Genomic DNA, 18,765 nt, shown 5'->3' with positions numbered 1-18,765 from the left:
GAAGAGATCGTATTGGCCACCGAGGGAAGGAGGAGGGAAGCAGCCGAGGGGGAGAGGCAGGAAGGAGCCGAAAGCTGCTAGATGTGGTAAGTGCTGGGCTGGTGGGGGGACGGACAAGGGGGGGTCCAGGGGTGTCTTGTTTACCGCCCCCCCCCCAAATATACAGCACCAGCCACCACTGCATTTGAGGGGTTGACGTCTTGGTTAATTTTTTTTTTGGGGGGGGAGAGGATTTTAGCTGGGAGGGGGGAGATTTGTTCTGGGAAGGAGGGAATTTCAGTAGGGGGGCTCATTTGTACTGGGAGGAGGGGAAATAATGCTTGGGGGGGGGGTAAGCATGCAGATCCGTGCTCGATTTTTACATAACTCCTCCCACTGCTTGCATCAGGGCTGAGGGCTCTTAAGAAGAGTGCTGAGCCCGGGTGATATATTTGCATAACTCCTCCCACTGCTTGCGTCAGGGCTGAGGGCTCTTGAGAGGAGTACTGAGGCCGTGTGATATATTTGCATAACCCCTCCCACTGCTTGCGTCAGGGCTGAGGGCTCTTGAGAGGAGTACTGAGGCCGGGTGATATATTTGCATAACCCCTCCCACTGCTTGCGTCAGGGCTGAGGGCTCTTGAGAGGAGTACTGAGGCCGTGTGATTTATTTGCATAGCTCCTCCCACTGCTTGCATCAGGGCTAAGGGCTCTTGTGCGGAGTGCTTAGGCCGGGTATATTACCCGGCCTCAGCACTCCGCTCAAGAGCCCTTAGCCCTGATGCAAGCAGTGGGAGGAGCTATGCAAATATATCACCCGGGCTCAGTACTCCTCGCATAACCCCTCCCACTGCTTGCGTCAGGGCTGAGGGCTCTTGAGAGGAGTACTGAGTACTGAGGCCGGGTGCTTTGATGTTTTCAGGAAGCCATCTACAGCCCCTCCCACCAGCCGTGACCTGCTTACATTGCATAGTGAGGCACAGAGACCCAGTGTTGACATCACACGGTCTAAAATAAGGTATGGAATTAAAATGAAAACATGTCAATAACATGTTGATGAGGGTGTGGGGGGGTGGTGTGGGCGGGGGGCGAGGGTAGGGATGAACGCGGGCAAGCAAAAAGGCAGATTAAACTTCAGCTTTAAAGCCACAGAGTTTAGTAAGGCCGTCGGATTGCAGAGCGGATACACAAGAATTGGGTGTTGCATCATCACCTCAGTTCTCAAGAATTGCCGGAGGGACTCAATGAAGGGTCAGGAGACGTCTACATTCCTCACGTCATAAGATGCAGCAACAGGATCGTGTTTTTTTTTTGTTTTTTTTTTTCAGAAAAGCTCCACCAACTCCTCACTGAGGGGAGAGGAGACTGAGTATATGCTCCTTCCTGCCTGCAGAAGGCTGATGACATCATCACAGCCTAGGCAAAGTCACTGGGGTAGATTCAGGTAGGGGCGCGCAATGTTACGGCAGCGCAGCGTATCGTCTTTGCGCTACGCCGCCGTAACTTACAGGAGCAAGTGCTGTATTCACAAAGCACTTGCTCCGTAAGTTGCGGCGGCGTAGCGTAAATGGGGCCAGCGTAAGCGCGCCTAATTCAAATGTGGAGGGGGGCGTGTTTTATGTAAATTTATGATGACCTGATGTGATTGACATCCGTGTACATATCCCAGTGTGCATTGCTTCCAGGTACGGCGCAACGACGCATTGGTTTCGACGTGAACGTAAATTATCTCCAGCCCTATTCGCGAACGACTTGCGCAAACGGCGAAAAAAAATTCAAATTTCGAAGCGGGAACGACGTCCATACTTAACATTGGCTGCGCCTCCTAATAGCAGGAACAACGTTACGCCGAAAAAGCCTTAACGCAAACGACGTAAAAAACGAACGCCGAGCGCACGTACGTTTGTGAATCGGCGTAAGTAGGTAATTTGCATACTCTACGCTGAAAACTATGGGAGCGCCACCTAGCGGCCAGCGTGAGAATGCACCCTACAGAAAGTAGATACGCCGGCGCAGCTTAGCAATTACGCGGCGTATCTATGGATACGCCGGCGTAATTGTTCTCTGAATCTACCCCACTGACTGGAGTTTTTAAAGATTGGTCTTTTTCAATGATAAAAAGTTTGAGCTTTCCTGAAAAATGATATTGTGACACGCCAGGAATTTTATTCATGCAGACTTGTAACCTTAGTGACAGGTCCTCTTTAAGTGTGTTTGCTCATCTCTGTCTGGCTGGAAGGTATATGATTATGTTGTGTGCCATTTGCAGCCAACTAACTCTGTGCCAGGACTGGAGAGCTCTCGTCTTCCTCCCCCCTCCCTCTCCGCGATAATTATTGTATTTGGCCTCGCGCCACATTCTCGCTACACCCCGGAGAGAAGAAAATCCTCGACTTCTGCAGATGAAATGCAAGGAGGCTTCATCATCCACACATGACACACGCCGAGAGGATGCAGCCTGTGTGACCTGCTCTGCTGATGACAATAATGACCTCCCCCTCCTCCGTCCCCAACCTACCGAGTTGACCTCACCCTATAAACTGACACAAGGCGATTCTTGTCACAATGCAGAGTGTCATCGCTGAGGACAACATGACTGAGAGGAGGACCATCCATCTGTCCAACACCAGCACCATGTCAGAGGTGTGTGTGGTGGGAGAGGAGATCGCCATTGATGTCTACAGGTATTCATTTCTACTAATCAATGATCATCAATACCTACAAGTATTCTTTATACTAATCAATAGCCATCCATATTTACAGGTATTCCTGTATACTAATCAATACTAACCATCAGTACCTACAAGTATTTATACTAATCAATAACCATAGATATCTAAAGGTATTCATTTATACTAATCAATAACCATAGACATCTACAGGTATTCATTTATACTAATCAATAACCATAAACATCTACAGGTATTCATTTATACTAATCAATAACCATAGATATCTACAGGTATTCATTTAGACTAATCAATAACCATAGACATCTACAGGTATTCATTTATACTAATCAATAACCACAGACATCTACAGGTATTCATTTAGACTAATCAATAACTATAGATATCTACAGGTATTCATTTATACTAATCAATAACTATAGATATCTACAGGTATTCATTTATACCGATCAATAGCAATCAGTATCTGCAGGTATTCATGTATACTAATCAATAATTATAGATATCTACAGGTATTCATTTACTGTATACCAACCCAATACTCATTAGTATCTACAGGTATTTACTTATACTAATCAATAACCATCAGTACCTAAAAGGAAATTCCTTTAGTCCCCGTTCACACCGGTGCAGCTTTGAAATCGCGCTGCTTCAGCAGGATTTCAAAGCCACACATCAGTGCAATTTTTTTTTTCACTGCAACTTCATGTAACAGAAGTCTACGCGAGTCGCAATGAAATTTGGTAAAAAAAAGTAGTGCGGGAACCTTTTTTTTATTATAGCTGTGACGTGAGTTGCGGCAATATGAACAGTTCCATTGTCAGCAATGGGGTGCAACTTGTCATGAGATTTGGAACTGTCAAATTGCATGACAAGACGCACCGGTGTGAACGGGGGCTTATACTAATCAATAGTAATCAGTCTCTACAGGCATTCATGTATACTAATCAATAGCTATCAGTATATACAGGTATTCATTCATACTAATCAATAGCTATCGATATCTACAGGTAGTCATGTATACTAATCAATACTCATTAGTATCGATAGGTATTTATTTATACTAATCAATAACCATCAGTACCTACAAGTATTTATACTAATCAATAACCATATATATCTACAGGTATTCATTTATACTAATCAATAACCATAGACATCTACAGGTATTCATTTATACTAATCAATAACCATAGATATCTACAGGTATTCATTTATACTAATCAATAACCATAGATATTTATAGGTGTTCATCTATACTAATCAATACCCATAGATATCTACAGTTATTGATTTATACTGACCGATAGCCATCAGTACCTTCAAGTATTCGTTATACTAATCAATAGCCATTCATATCTACAGGTATTGATTTATACTAATTAATACCCATAGATATCTACAGGTATTCATTTATACTAATCAATACTCATTTGTGTGTATAAATAGGTATTCATTTATACTGATCAATAAGCATAGATATCGACAGGTATTCATTTATACTAATCGATAGCAATCAGTATCTGCAGGTATTCATTTATACTAATCAATAACCATAGATATCTATAGGTATTTATTTTATACTAATCAATACTCATCCGTGTGTATATATAGGTATTCATTTATACTAATCAATAGCCATCCATATCTACAGGTATTGATTTATACTAATTAATACTCATTAGTATCTACAGGTATTCATTTATACTAATCAATACCCATAGATATTTATTTATACTAATCAATACTCATTTGTATATATAGGTTTTCATCTATACTAATCAATACCCATAGATATCTACAGTTATTGATTTATACTGATCGATAGCTATCAGTACCTTCAAGTATTCTTTATACTAATCAATAGCCATCCATATCTACAGGTATTGATTTATACTAATCAATAACCATAGATATCTATAGGTATTCATTTATACTAATCAATACTCATCCGTGTGTATATATAGGTATTCATTTATACTAATCAATAGCCATCCATATCTACAGGTATTCATTTATACTGGCCCTCACTTCCTCCCTACCCTTCCCCCCCCCCACACTCAATCGATTGCCCGCTCGATCACCGCTTCACTCGCCCACGAGCCCCGCACTTACCCCATCCAGGTCGCGGCTTCGGCAGGTTTCCCCCCCTGCATCTCCTCCCGAGTCCTGGCGTTCACTTCTCCTCCCGGCCAATCAGGTCTCAGGACCCGCTTACTGATTGGCTGGGAGGAGATTCAGTGTGACAATAACGAATATATATTCGCTATTGTCACACAAATGGTTTGGGTTTGGGGCGCAGTGCTCTGCGCCCCGAGCCCACCCATTTTTTAAACCTATTAGAGCCTCAGGCTGTAGTCATGTGCTTCTAAAACAAACACAAATAAAAAAAACACATTGTAATCCATGCGTCCGGTGCCCCGCGTGTAGATTAGGGGGATAGGGTGGCGGCGCCCCTGTGCCCACTAATGGAGCCACCGCTATGACCCTGAGAACACTATCCCTACAGTGAAGGACGGAGGTGGAAACATTTTTGTGTTGTGATTGTTTTGTATACAATGTTTCACTTCTTTTGTTGCGAGGTTTTTAGAATTGAATTACTATTATTACATAAAGTATCAGAAATGTTGCAAATGTTGCAAATGTTTATATGATATACTGTTTGTGTTCTAGAAAATATACAGTATGGGCCGGATTCACAAAGCACTTACGCCGACATATCTCGATGCGCCGCGTAAGTGTAAATGTGCGCCGTCGTATCTGTGCGCCGTGCCCGGAAGGGCAACTCCATATTAATGGCCATGGGGGATGGAGGGGCAACTGATCATTAATGGCCATGTGGAAGGAGCGGCAACTCCATATTACTTGTCATTGGGAAGGAGGAGCAACACCATATAAATGGATTAATGGCCATGGGGGAAGGAGGGGCAACTCCATATTAATGGCCATGGGGGACGGAAGGGCAACTCCATATTACTTGTCATTGGGAAGGAGGAGCAATGCCATATTCGTGGCCGTGGGGGAGGGAGGGGCAACTGAATATTAATGGCCATGGGGAAGGAACGGCAACTCCATATTAATGGCCATGGGGGAAGGAGGGGCAACTCCATATTAATGGCCATGGGGAAAGGAGGGGCAACACCATATTAATGGCCATGGGGGAAGGAGGGGCAACTCCATATTAATGGCCATGGGGGAAGGAGGGGCAACTCCATATTAATGGCCGTGGGGGAAGGAGGGGCAACTCCATATTAATGGCCATGGGGGAAGGAGGGGCAACTCCATATTAATGGCCATGGGGGAAGGAGGGGCAACTCCATATTAATGGCCATGGGGGAAGTAGGGGCAACTCCATATTGATTGTCATTGGGAAGGAAGGGCAACTCCATGTTTATGGTCACGAGGGAAGAAGGGGCAATTCCATATTATGGCCAAGGGGAGGCGCAACTTTATAATAATGGCCATGAGGGAAGGAGGGCAACTCTATAAAATGGCCATGGGGGATTGAGGGACAACTCCATATTTATGGCCATGGGGGAGAAAGGGGCAAGTCTATAATATAACCATTTGGGAAGGATAGGCAACTCAAAATGAATGGCCATGGAGGAAGAAGGGGAAACTCCATACTATGACCATGGGGGATTGAGGGACCACTCCATATTTATGGCCATGGGGGAGAAAGGGGCAACTCCATATTGATGGATGGCACGGTTGGAAATTGGATGTCTAATAGAGTATCTAGGTGTGATGGTCAGTTGTCTATAAACATTTTCCCATATAGATTATGGTTGGTAATCCTGAGTTTGGTGGGAATTGGGTGAGACAGTTACAAGGAAACAAGGCCGAGCTCTTGTGGTCAGCCGCCTCTAGAGAATTGGGTCATCATACCGGGGAACACATTGTCTGTTGTGATTGTGCAAAATTCTCCTGAAGTTGCTCCATCACATGTTATCTGTACCGGTGTAATAGAGCTTGACCAGGGCTGGACTGGGACAAGAATTTGGCCCTGGACTTCACCCAGACCGGCCCACTTTGATTTGATTTGCAATTGCACAAAAAAATAAGTAAAAACATTCCACTGTAAGTATAAACAGATTTTTTTTCAGGGTCCCCAGAGAGCCCCCCACTTACATCAGGGTCCCCAGAGAGCCCCCCACTTACATTAGGGTCCCCAGAGAGCCCCCCACTTGCATTAGGGTCCCCAGAGAGCCCCCCACTTGCATCAGGGTCCCCAGAGAGCCCCCCACTTGCATCAGGGTCCCCAGAGAGCCCCCCACTTGCATCAGGATCCCCAGAGAGCTCCCCACTTGCATCAGGGTCCCCAGAGAGTCCGCCACTTGCATCAGGGTCCCCAGAAAGCTCCACACTTGCATCGGGGTCCCCAGAAAGCTCCACACTTGCATCAGGGTCCCCAGAGAGCCCCCCACTTGCATCAGGGTCCCCAGAGCGCCCCCCCACTTGCATCAGGGTCCCCAGAGCGCCCCCCCACTTTCATCAGGATCCTCAGAGAGCTCTCCACTTGCATCAGGGTCCCCGGAGAGCCCCCAACTTGCATCAGGGTCCCCATAGAGCCCCCCACTTACATCAGGGTCCCCATAGAGCCCCCCACTTACATCAGGGTCCCCATAGAGCCCCCCACTTACATCAGGGTCCCCAGAGAGCACCCCACTTACATCAGGGTCCCCAGAGAGCCCCCCACTTACATCAGGGTCCCCAGAGAGCCCCCCACTTACATCAGGGTCCTCAGAGAGCCCCCCACTTACATTGGGTTCCCCAGAGAGCCCCTCCTTGCCTCAGAGTCCATAGAGAGCCCCCCCACTTACATCAGGGTCACCAGAGAGAGGGCAGGCAGTGAGATATGATGTAAGCTCTCTGCTACCCGTGGCTGCACAGTGACGGTGGAACAGTGGTAATGCAGGGCAGGTGTTGAGAGATTATGTCATCTCTCTGCTCTCTCGCCCTTCCTGCTCTCCCGTGCTGCCCGCTGCAGAGAGGCCAACGCCCGGTAGTGGGTCGCGGCCCTGTGGTTGGGGACCCCTGGGACACGGGGCTATGGGGCCCCATATTTGGGGCTATAGCCCCCTAAAGCCACCCCCTAGTGATGCCATTGGCTGTCACTGAAACCGGCCCACTGAGCCATCGGCCCACCGGGAAACTCGCGGTAGTCCCGATGGCCAGTACATGCCTGAGCTTGACCCAATAAGCACTACCTGAACGCTTAAGTAGATGTAAATCCAATCACTAAAATCCCATTTAACCCTTACAAAGTCAGAATTTTTATATCTGCAGCTTTCATTAAAAAAATGGTCCTCACTGATCCCACCATGGAGGTCCTTGGTTCAAGAACTTCTTGTTATCGGGTGACCACGCTCCGTCCCTGCCTCAAAATGTTAGTTCTCGGAGGATAAACTTTATATTAATTTTATTGAATCTCATTTCTTGCCTGAAAAGTCCTCCTGTGACAGGTTCTCTTTCTATGAAATCAGTCTGATTTATGTCATTCTACATCATTCAGGTTCCAGCAGTATGACCCTCCGCATTCCTGGGTGACTCAATCCACCCGTAGTGGGCGTAGCCTGACAACTTGTCAATCAGATACTGTATATAGCACAGAATGCAGAGAGTTCGAAGCTTGACTCCGCCCCCCTGCACCTGTCCTCTGTATTGATGGAGGCTTTGTAGGTGGAGATCACAGGTGGGAAACGATCGCAGTGATGTCATGGTATCTCTCCTCCACCTGATTTAACACACGACAGTGAAAGTAATCTTAGTGTCCTGGAAATGGGGTACTTTGACGCAGTGGTGGGCCTAAGCGCGGTCTGGCCATATGGTCTGAATAAATCCCCATATTTACTTATTATGATCAGTTTTCTTTAGGTAGCCTTGCAAGATATGAAAGCAACCTTTATGTTTCTTTGTGGTTGGATTTGACCTCACTAGTGGGCACAAATTCCCACAGACTACCTCCAAAATCATGAGGATATTCTTCTCAAACTGGAGGGCGTTATAGCCATGAAGGGGGGGGGGGCAACTCTATATTAATGGCCATGGGGGAAAGAGGGGCAACTTGATACTATGACCATAGGGCAGTGTTTCTCAATTCCAGTCCTCAGGCCCCCCCAACAGGTCAGGTTTTCAGGATTTCCCTCAGATGAAAAGGCTGTGGTGATTACTAAGGCAGTGAAACTGATCAAATCACCTGTGCAAAATAATGGAAATCCTGAAAACCTGACCTGTTGGGGGGGCCTGAGGACTGGAATTGAGAAACACTGCCATAGGGGAAGGAGGGCCAGCTCTATATTATTGATCATGGGGGAAAGGGGGGGGGCAACACCATGCTATGGTCATGGGGAATGGAAGGGCAACTCTATATTAATGGCCATGGGGAAAAGAGGGGCCACTCAATATTAATGGCCATGGGGGGAAAAAAGGGCAACTCCATATTAATGGCCACGGGGGAACAAGGGGCAGCTTTATATTAATGGCCATGGGAGAAGGAGGAGCAACTCAATAATAATGGCCATGGGGGAAGGAGGGGCAACTCCATGCTATGGTCATGAGGAAAGTAAGGGCAACTTCATGTTAATGGCCATGGGGAAAGTAAGGGCAACTCCATGTTAATGGCCATGGGGGAGGGAGGGGCAACTTCATACTATGACCATAGGGGAAGGAGGGCCAGCTCCATATTATTGACCATGGAGTCAGTTTTATATTAATGGCCACTGGGGAAGGAGGGGCAACTCTATACTATGGTCATGGGGGAAAGGAAGGGCAACTCCATGTTAATGGACATGGGGGAAGGAGGGGCAACTTTTAATACTATGACCATAGGAGAATGAGGGCCAGCTCCATATTATTGACCATGGTTAATGGCCATTGGGAAGGAGCTGCAACTCTATATTATTGTCCATGGGGGAAGGAGGGGCAGCTTTATATTAATGGCCATGGGGGGGAAGGAGGGGCAACTCCATACTATGGTCATGGGGAAAGGAAGGGCAACTCCATTTTAATGGCCATGGTGGAAGGAGGGGCAACTTTATACTATGACCATAGGGGAAGAAGGACCAGCTTCATATTATTGACCATGGTGGAAGGAGGGGCAACTCCATGTTAATGGCCATGGGGGAAGGAGGGGCAACTTTATACTATGACCATAGGGGAAGAAGGACCAGCTCCATATTATTGACCATGGTGGAAGGAGGGGCAACTCCATGTTAATGGCCATGGGAGAAGGAGCTGTAACTCTATATTATTGGCCATGGGTGAATGGGGGTCAACTCCATACTATGGCCATGGGGAAAAGAGTGCCCACTCTACATTAATGGCCACGTTGGAAGGAGGGGCAAATTTATATTAATAGACATGGGGGAAGGAGGGGCAACTCCATACTATGGTCATGGGGGAAGGAGGGGCAACTCCATAATAATGGCCATGGGGGAAGGAGGGGCAACTCCATACTATGGTCATGGGGGAAGGAGGGGCAACTCCATAATAATGACCATGGGGGAAGGAGGGGCAACTCTATACTATGGTCATGGGGGAAGGAGGGGCAACTCCATAATAATGGCCATGGGGGAAGGAGGGGCAACTCTATACTATGGTCATGGGGGAAGAAGGGACAACTCCATATTATGGTCATGGGGGAAGGAGAGGTAACCCCATATTACTTGTCATTGGGAAGGAGGAGCAACTCCATATTAATGGCCGTGGGGGAAGGGGGGGGTGCCAAGGGCTTCTGAAAGTACACTGACAAGGCCGAGACTTATCCTTTAATTGTTTCCAAGTCTAACTTGGACTAAGGGGCGCCATTCAGAATAAATGTCATTGGACCAACCCGCTAAACGTACAGGACTGTGTATTGTGGTAATAGGCGTCCTATTGTGCGCTGTACAGCAGTAACAATGATGTCAACAAGCAATTGATTGTTAAGAAAAAAAATCTATTTCTGTGTATGATTTGTCATTATTGATTCAAATAGGAGAGGCCATATTAACTGAATGTACAGAATGTACGTGCCGGTTCTGCTTATGTAGATCTACACGGTGGTTGCACCTTGCCCATCCTCTAACCTCAGTAGAACTCTACCTGTCAAAACCTGTCTGAATGAGAATGATAGATGCTATGCGGTCTCTAATGATGTGAAACACACACAATGCTCCTGGTAACTGGAGACCATGGGCCAGATTCTCAAAGGCGTTACGACGGCGCAAAGCCATTTGCGCCGTCGTAAGTCCTCATCTTGCCCAGCCTTTCTATGCGACTGATTCTTAGAATCAGTTACGCATAGATATCCCTTAGATCTGACAAGCGTAAGGCTCTTACGCTGTCAGATCTTAAATGCATTTTTTTTTCCACCGCTAGGTGTCGCCGACGTCGTTTTCCCCGTCGCTTATGTAAATGAGCAATTTACGACGATTCCCGAACGTACGCGCGAATTACGCAGAGAATTTACGACGTTTACGTAAGCGTAAACTTGCCCCTGCTAATATGAGGGGCAAGTTTACGTAGGTCCGTCGTATGCCATGTTAAGTATGGCGTCGGGTCAGCGTAGGCTTGTTCCGTCGGTTCCGTCATTTTCCTAAGTCGTCCGCGAATACGACTTTACGTCAATGACGCCCACGTCGGCGTCATTGACGTTTTCCGTCGAGAACTGGAGCATGCGCACTGGGCTATTTTAAGCCCGGCACATGCGCAGTTCGATCGGCGCAAGGGCGAGCTTAATTTAAATACAAGCCGCCCCCTTTGAATTACGCGGCCTTACGCCGGGCCAATTACACTACGCCAACGCAAATTACGGAGCAAGTGCTTGGAGAATACGGCAATTGCTCCAGTAAGTTGCGGCGGCGTGGTGTAAATGGCTTACGCTACGCCGCCACAGTTTTTACAAGAATCTGGCCCCATGTGTTCTAGGCTGCCTATAGGTCAGTGCTTCCTCACCAGGGTCAGTGGCGGCTGGTGCTAAATATTTCGGGGGGGGGGCAGCAAACGAACTCGGGAGACGGTCTCCCAGTAGGGAGTCTGCATGGGACAATGGGGCCCGAGGCAGGAGAGGGAGCTGGTCTGTGGCACTGTACCTGGACCAGGGCTCCTGAGCGGGATGTGACAGCTTGGGCCGGCTGTGAGGAGGCTCTCCGAGGGCCGGGCATGATATAGCGGGTGTGCGCTAGCTCGGGTGGAAACAGGAGCTCACCGGAGATGAGCTTGCATGTCCAAGCCACGCCCCATGTAAAAATAGTTAATATTAATTTGCTATTGCCACACAACTGGGTGGGCTCAGGGCACAGTGCTCTGCGCCCCGAGCCCACCCTTTTTTGAAGCTAATTAGAGCCTCAGACGTGCTTCAAAAAAAAAAAACAATTGGAATCCATGCATCTGATGCCATGCATGTAGATTAGGGGGGCCGGGACACATGGATTAGGTGTGGCTGCCACTGACCAGGGTGCTGTGGTACTCTAGGGTGCCATTTGAGTTCCTCAAGTTTGCCCACTATCAGGACTTGTGATTGGGGGCTCTGTGATAGGAGACTGTAATTGGAGGGCTCTGTGATGGGGGGGTTCTGTGATTGGAGGGCTCTGTGATGGGAGTCTGTGATTGGGGGGCTCTGTGATGGGAGACTGTGATTGGGGGGCTCGGTGATGGGGGACTGTGTGATTGGGGGGCTCTGTGATGGGGGAACTGTGTGATTGAAGGGCTCTGTGATGGGGAGACTGTGTGATTGGAGGGCTCTGTGATGGGGGAACTGTGTGATTGAAGGGCTCTGTGATGGGGACTGTCTGATTGAAGGGCTCTGTGATGGGAGACTGTGGGGCTCTGTGATGGGGGACTGTGATTGGGGGGCTCGGTGATGGGGGACTGTGTGATTGGGGGGCTCTGTGATGGGGGAACTGTGTTATTGGAGGGCTCTGTGATTGGGAGGCTCTGTGATGGGGGACTGTGTGATTGGGGGCTCTGTGATGGGGGACTGTGTGATTGAAGGGCTCTGTGATGGGGGAACTGTGTGATTGGAGGGCTCTGTGATGGGAGACTGCGATTGGGGGGCTCTGTGATGGGGGACTGTGTGATTGGAGGGCTCTGTGATGGGAGAATGTGATTGGGGGCTCTGTGATGGGGGACTGTGTGATTGGAGGGCTCTGTGATGGGAGACTGTGATTGGGGGACTCTGTGATGGGAGACTGTGATTGGGGGGCTTTGTGATGGGGGGAACTGTGTGATTGGAGGGCTCTGTGATGAGGGAACTGTCTGACTGGGGGGCTCTGTGATAAGGGAACTGTGTGATTGGAGGTCTGTCTGATGGGGGGCTCTGTGATTAGACTGCTCTGTGAATGGAGGGGACGGTGTGTGATTGGAGGTCTCTGTGATGAGTAATTGGGTGATTGGAGATTGGGGGGCTCTGTGATAGGGGACTGTGTGATTTAAAGGGTTTGTGATAGAAGGGCTATGTGATGAAAAAACAGTCTGATTGGAGGGCTCTGTAATGTTGCCATTAGAACAAAATTAGTGGAGAAATCTTCTAACTATATAGGAGGGGATGTCTCTGTCACTTTGGGGAAATTTGCTCACACTTCCTGTGGTGGTTCTGGGACAGGAAGAGAGGGGAAATTTACTCAATGGGACACAGGGGGCGACAAAACAGAGGATTTAACCCCAACCCTATAACATGCAACAAAAAAAGAAAGAAAACAATTTGACTTATTTAATAACCGGGACTCACTTCTCTCTCAGCTCTGCACAATGCTGGCCGGGAATTATGGGAAATAAGAATCCATGACGGTGCTGAGGTCCCGTCCCCCAGAAGGACGGTCCTGAGTAGGGATAAGCCGAACACCCCCACCTGCAGGTGGCCTTTTATAGTGTGGGGCGTGTACTAAACCCCCCTGAGCCATAATTGGCCAAAGCCACCCTGGCTTTGGCCAATTATGGCTCTCCGTTTTTTGCAAGCTGTGATTGGCCAAGCATGCGGGGTCATGGTGCACACTTGGCCAATCATCAGCCAACAATGCACTGCAATGCCGCCGTGAATTATGGGCTGTGAAACATAACTCGAATTTGGCGCGAACGGCCCAAAACTTTCGTAATTCGGCGAACTATCGAACATACGATGTAACATGGGTTCGACTCGAATACGAAGCTCATCCCTACTCCTAAGTGTCTTAAATATTTATTACAATGAGATTCCGTAGAAATATATGAGGAGTGTCACACATCAAATGCCTCACATAATTCCTGAGATCATCCAGAGGTTACAATAACAATCCACATGCCGGTAATAATGTCGGTGACGGGGACACAGGAATGATTGATGGGCGGTGACACGTGAGTTCTGTATGGAGATGGCTCAGCATTATTACCATAATAACTATCTACTGAGTGACACACGGCTTCAATCATCCATATATACATGTTTATACATCTATATTCTACATATTATTATGAGTTTACATGAGAATACATTGTTCATAGAAGTATGAGGCTGTAAATAGATTCTGCACAGTACTACTTCTCCTGTCCTGTATGCCGGGTGTAATTCTCTGTATCTGTTCTTGTTCTGTATCAGTGGCGGAACTACCAGGGTTGCAGCAGTCTCACTTGTGACCAGGCCCTGGTGTTCCGCCACTGTGGGGGGGGGCCCCCTGTGGACTCTGATGTAAAGGGGAATGCTGTGGACCATGATGTAAGAGGAACCAAGGTCACCAGGGCCCCGCTTACATCAGAATCTACAGTGTTCCAGGTGTAATTCTCTGTATCTCTTCTTATTCTGTATCCATGGACTCTGCACAGTACCACTTCTCCTGTCTTGTATGCCGGGTGTAATTCTCTGTATCTGTTCTTGTTCTGTATCAGTGGCGGAACTACCAGGGTTGCAGCAGTCTCACTTGTGACCAGGCCCTGGTGTTCCGCCACTGTGGGGGGGGCCCCTGTGGACTCTGATGTAAAGGGGAATGCTGTGGACCATGATGTAAGAGGAACCAAGGTCACCAGGGCCCCCCTTACATCAGAGTCTACAGTGTCCTGGGTGTAATTCTTGGTATCTGTTCTTTATTCTGTATCTATGGACTCTGCACAGTACCACTTCCCGTGTCCTGTATGCCGGGTTTAATTCTCGGTAACTGTTCTTATTCTGTATCAGTGGTGGAACTACCAGGGTTGCAGCAGTCTCACTCGTGACCGGGCCCTGGTGTTCCGCCCATCATTACAAATCAGAATCGGAGTCACTCTGCCGACTACCAGTTTCCATTTCAGATTCTACCGCATTTTCTCTTCTGTGTCTCGGGAATGCGCTTGGAGCCGCAGACTCCGCTATAAAATAGAGTTTTATGAGGGAATAAAAATCAGATTTGATGACAGACGGCACATCAATTATGACTGTTTATAAAGAACGGCAAGAGAGTGCCGCTGTGTGAATAGATGCCGCACACATAGATGCTGCCTGGAAAAAGTATTCATACCCCTTGACATTCCTCCACATCTTCTCATGTTACACCCAAAAACGTAAATGTATTTTATTGGGATTTTATGTGAGAGACACAAAGTGTCACATAATTGTGAAGTGGAAGGAAAATAATAAATGATACAAATAAATGTGTGAAAAGTGGGGGGGGGCATTTGTATGGCGCCCCCCGAAGTCAATACTTTGTAGAACCCCCTTTCTCTACAAGTCTTTTTGGGGGGGTCTCTACCAGCTTTGCACATCTAGAGAGGGACATTTCTGCCCATTCTTCTTCTTTGTAAAATATCTCAAGCTCTGTCAGATTGGATGGAGAGCGTCTGTGATCAGCAATTATCAAATCTTGCCACAGATTCTCAATGGGATTTAGGTCTGGACTGTGACTGGGTCATTTTAACACATGAATAGGCTTTGATCTAAACCATTCCATTGTAGCTCTGGCTGTACTTTAGGGTCGTTGTCCTGCTGGAAGGTGAACCTCCCCCCCCCCCGGTCTCAAGTCTTTTGCGGCTCTAACAGGTTTTCTTCTAAGATTGTCCTGTATTTGTCTCCATCCATCTTCCCATCAACTCTGACCAGCTTCCCTGTCCCTGCTGAAGAAAAGCATCCCCACCACATGATGCTGCCACCACCATGTTTCACAGTGGGGATGGTGTGTTCAGGTTGATGTGCAGTGTTAGTTTTCCCTCCACACATAGTGGCCAAAAAGTTGAATTTTGGTGTCATGTGACCAGAGCACCTTCTTCCACATGTTTGCTGTGTCCCCTCCCCCACATGGCTTCTCACAAACTGTAAACGGGACTTCTTATGTCTTTCTTTCACCAATGTCTTTCTTCTTGTCACTCTTCCATAAAGGGCAGATTTGTGGAGAGACCACTAATAGTTGTCCTGTGGACAGATTCTCCCCCCTGAGCTGTGGATCTCTGCAGCTCCTCCAGAGTTACCATGGACCTTTTGGCTGCTTCTCTGATGAATGCTCTCCTTGCCCGGCCCGGTCAGTTTAGGTGGACGGCCATGTCTTGGTAGGTTTGCAGTTGTGCCATACTCTTTCCATTTTCCGATGATGGATTGAACAGAAGCTCCGTGAGATCTTCAAAGCTTGGGAGATTTTTTTATAACCTAACCCTGCTTTATATTTCTCCACAACTTTATCCCTGACCTGTCTGGTGTGTTCCTTGGCCTCCATGATGCTGTTTGTTCACTAAGGTTCTCTAACAAACCTCAGAATGCTTCACAGAACAGCTGTATTTATACTGAGATTATATTACACACAGGTGGACTCTATTTACGAATTAGGTGACTTCTGAAGGCAATTGGTTCCACTAGATTTTAGTTAGGGGTATCAGAGAAAAGTAGGCACCATACAAATGTCCCCCCCACATACTTTTTCACAGATTTATATGAAACCTTTATCATTTTCCTTCCACTTCATCACTGCCCCATCTATGTCCCTTTGATCGGTTTATGTTTCACTTATTTTTTGTCCTTTTCCAGGACTGTTCCCAGAAGGGCGGAATTCTTCGATGTCCGCGGAACCATCAACATCGATGTCTTCATGGTCTACAACTCCAGAACCATCCAGAAACCGGCAAAGGGAGAAAAATGGCCGATCGATAAGGGGGTTCGAGTTCATATTTCACCCAACGAGCCCAGCCGACACCTGAACGACGGCAAGGTGACCCAGCTGATTGAATATCGGTGAAATCTGTTAATTTAGCACGCCAAACTTTTCCTGTAACCCGAACACATATCCTCCCTATAAGCTTGACATCAACCCTCCCAGTAACCCCAACACTAACCCTTCCCAGTAACCCCAACACTAACCCTTCCCAGTAACCCCAACACTAACCCTTCCCAGTAACCCCAACACTAACCTTCCCTGTAACCCCAAAACTAACCTTCCCATTAACCCCAACACTAACCTTCCCAAGAACTCCAGTGCTAAACCTGCTTATATTCCTAACACTAATCCTTCTGCAACGCCAACATTTGCCACCCCAACACCCAACCCACTCCAACCCAAACACCATTCTTCGCAATAACCCCAACACAAATCCTCCCAGTAATCTTGGCACTGGCCCTCACTGTAACCCCAAAACTAACCTTCCCTACAATCCTAACACTAATCCTTCTGTAACTCCAACATTACATCAGCTTGTCACCCCAACACTAACCCTCCCCGTGACCCAAAAACCAACCTTCTCTATAACACTAACCATCCATGTAACCCCAATACTTCAAAAGGATAAGTGCATCCTCACATGTAGTGCGCATGTGGATGCATAATATTTTCACATATGCCACGTCCTAAACAAAGTTTATAGAAAAAGAATGACTAGCCCCTAAGTCATTCTTTTTCTATAACCCCAATACTTGCCTTTCCTGTTACCTTAATACCAACCCTCCCTGTAACCCCAACACTAATCTTCTCGTTACCACTACCTCTCCTTAAAACCCTAACACTAACCCTCCATGTAATCCTCACACTAACTCTCCCTGTAACCCCAACATTAACCCTCCCTGTAACCCCAACATAAACCCTCCCCGTAACCCCAACGCTAACCCTCCCCGTAACCCCAACACTAACCCTCCCAGTAACCCCAAAATTAACCCTCCAAGTAACCCCAACAGTAACCCTCCAATAACGCCAACACTAACCCTCCAATCACGCCAACACTAACCCTCCAATCACGCCAACACTAACCCTCCAATAACGCCAACACTAACCCTCCAATGACGCCAACACTAACCCTCCAATGACGCCAACACTAACCCTCCAATAACGCCAACACTAACCCTCCAATGACGCCAACACTAACCCTCCAATCACGCCAACACTAACCCTCCAATCACGCCAACACTAACCCTCCAATCACGCCAAAACTAACCCTCCAATAACGCCAACACTAACCCTCCAATGACGCCAACACTAACCCTCCAATGACGCCAACACTAACCCTCCAATCACGCCAACACTAACCCTCCAATAACACCAACACTAACCCTCATAACCCCAACACTAACCCTGCCTGTAACCCCAACATAAACCCTCTCCATAACCCCAATACTAACCCTCCCTGTAACCCCATCACTAACCCTCCACGTAACCCCAACACTAACCCTCCAATAACGCCAACACTAACCCTCATAACCCCAACACTAACCCTCCCTGTAACCCCAACATTAACCTGTACCTGTACCTTCACTGAATTTGTATCATAGTCATGTTTGGACAGCATACCAACATTTTTATTTTATTTTTTTAACAATCAATCATTTATAAACAATTGTTCCATTTTTGTTCTCCCCCCCCCCCCCCCCCCCAGGTGAAGGTCTCCTATTACGTTTCTCAGGGGTCGGAGCCTGTGAGTAGCATCGTTCTGTATGTGACAAGTGTGGGTGAGTGTCCTCTCCTCTACATCCATGAGGTCCTCCCTTAACCCTCCATGGATTTTCTCCACCGTCAAGCCAAGACTTTTCCAACCTGCGACTCTCCAGCTGTCGTTGAATTTAAAGTCCTGTAGAATATAATGTAGGGTGTGCTGAGACTTGTAGTCCCCCAAATGCTGGAAAGCTACACAGTATAGTTACTTATGTCTGTAATCCTCTTCTTCTGAGTAATTCCAAAACAGAAGCACCACACCAGAGTGC

General features: G+C 47.4%; 1 protein-coding gene across 1 annotated transcript in view; it reads left to right on the top strand.

Annotated features, from left to right (window-relative positions):
- The first annotated feature begins 2,275 nt into the window (after window positions 1–2,275).
- The window catches only part of LOC120916208 (protein-arginine deiminase type-1-like), a 35,640-nt gene continuing 19,150 nt past the window's right edge, over window positions 2,276–18,765 (top strand). Inside the window, exons 1-3 of the mRNA XM_040327063.1 lie at window positions 2,276–2,663; window positions 16,609–16,789; window positions 18,441–18,513. Of these exons, the coding sequence (XP_040182997.1) occupies window positions 2,545–2,663; window positions 16,609–16,789; window positions 18,441–18,513 (373 nt within the window). The 5' untranslated portion in view covers window positions 2,276–2,544. The remainder of the gene's footprint in view (window positions 2,664–16,608; window positions 16,790–18,440; window positions 18,514–18,765) is intronic.

This window comes from Rana temporaria, chromosome 10, assembly GCF_905171775.1.
Source record: "Rana temporaria chromosome 10, aRanTem1.1, whole genome shotgun sequence".
NCBI classification, from domain to species: Eukaryota; Metazoa; Chordata; class Amphibia; order Anura; family Ranidae; genus Rana; species Rana temporaria.
This window is presented reverse-complemented; position numbering and strand designations above follow the sequence as displayed.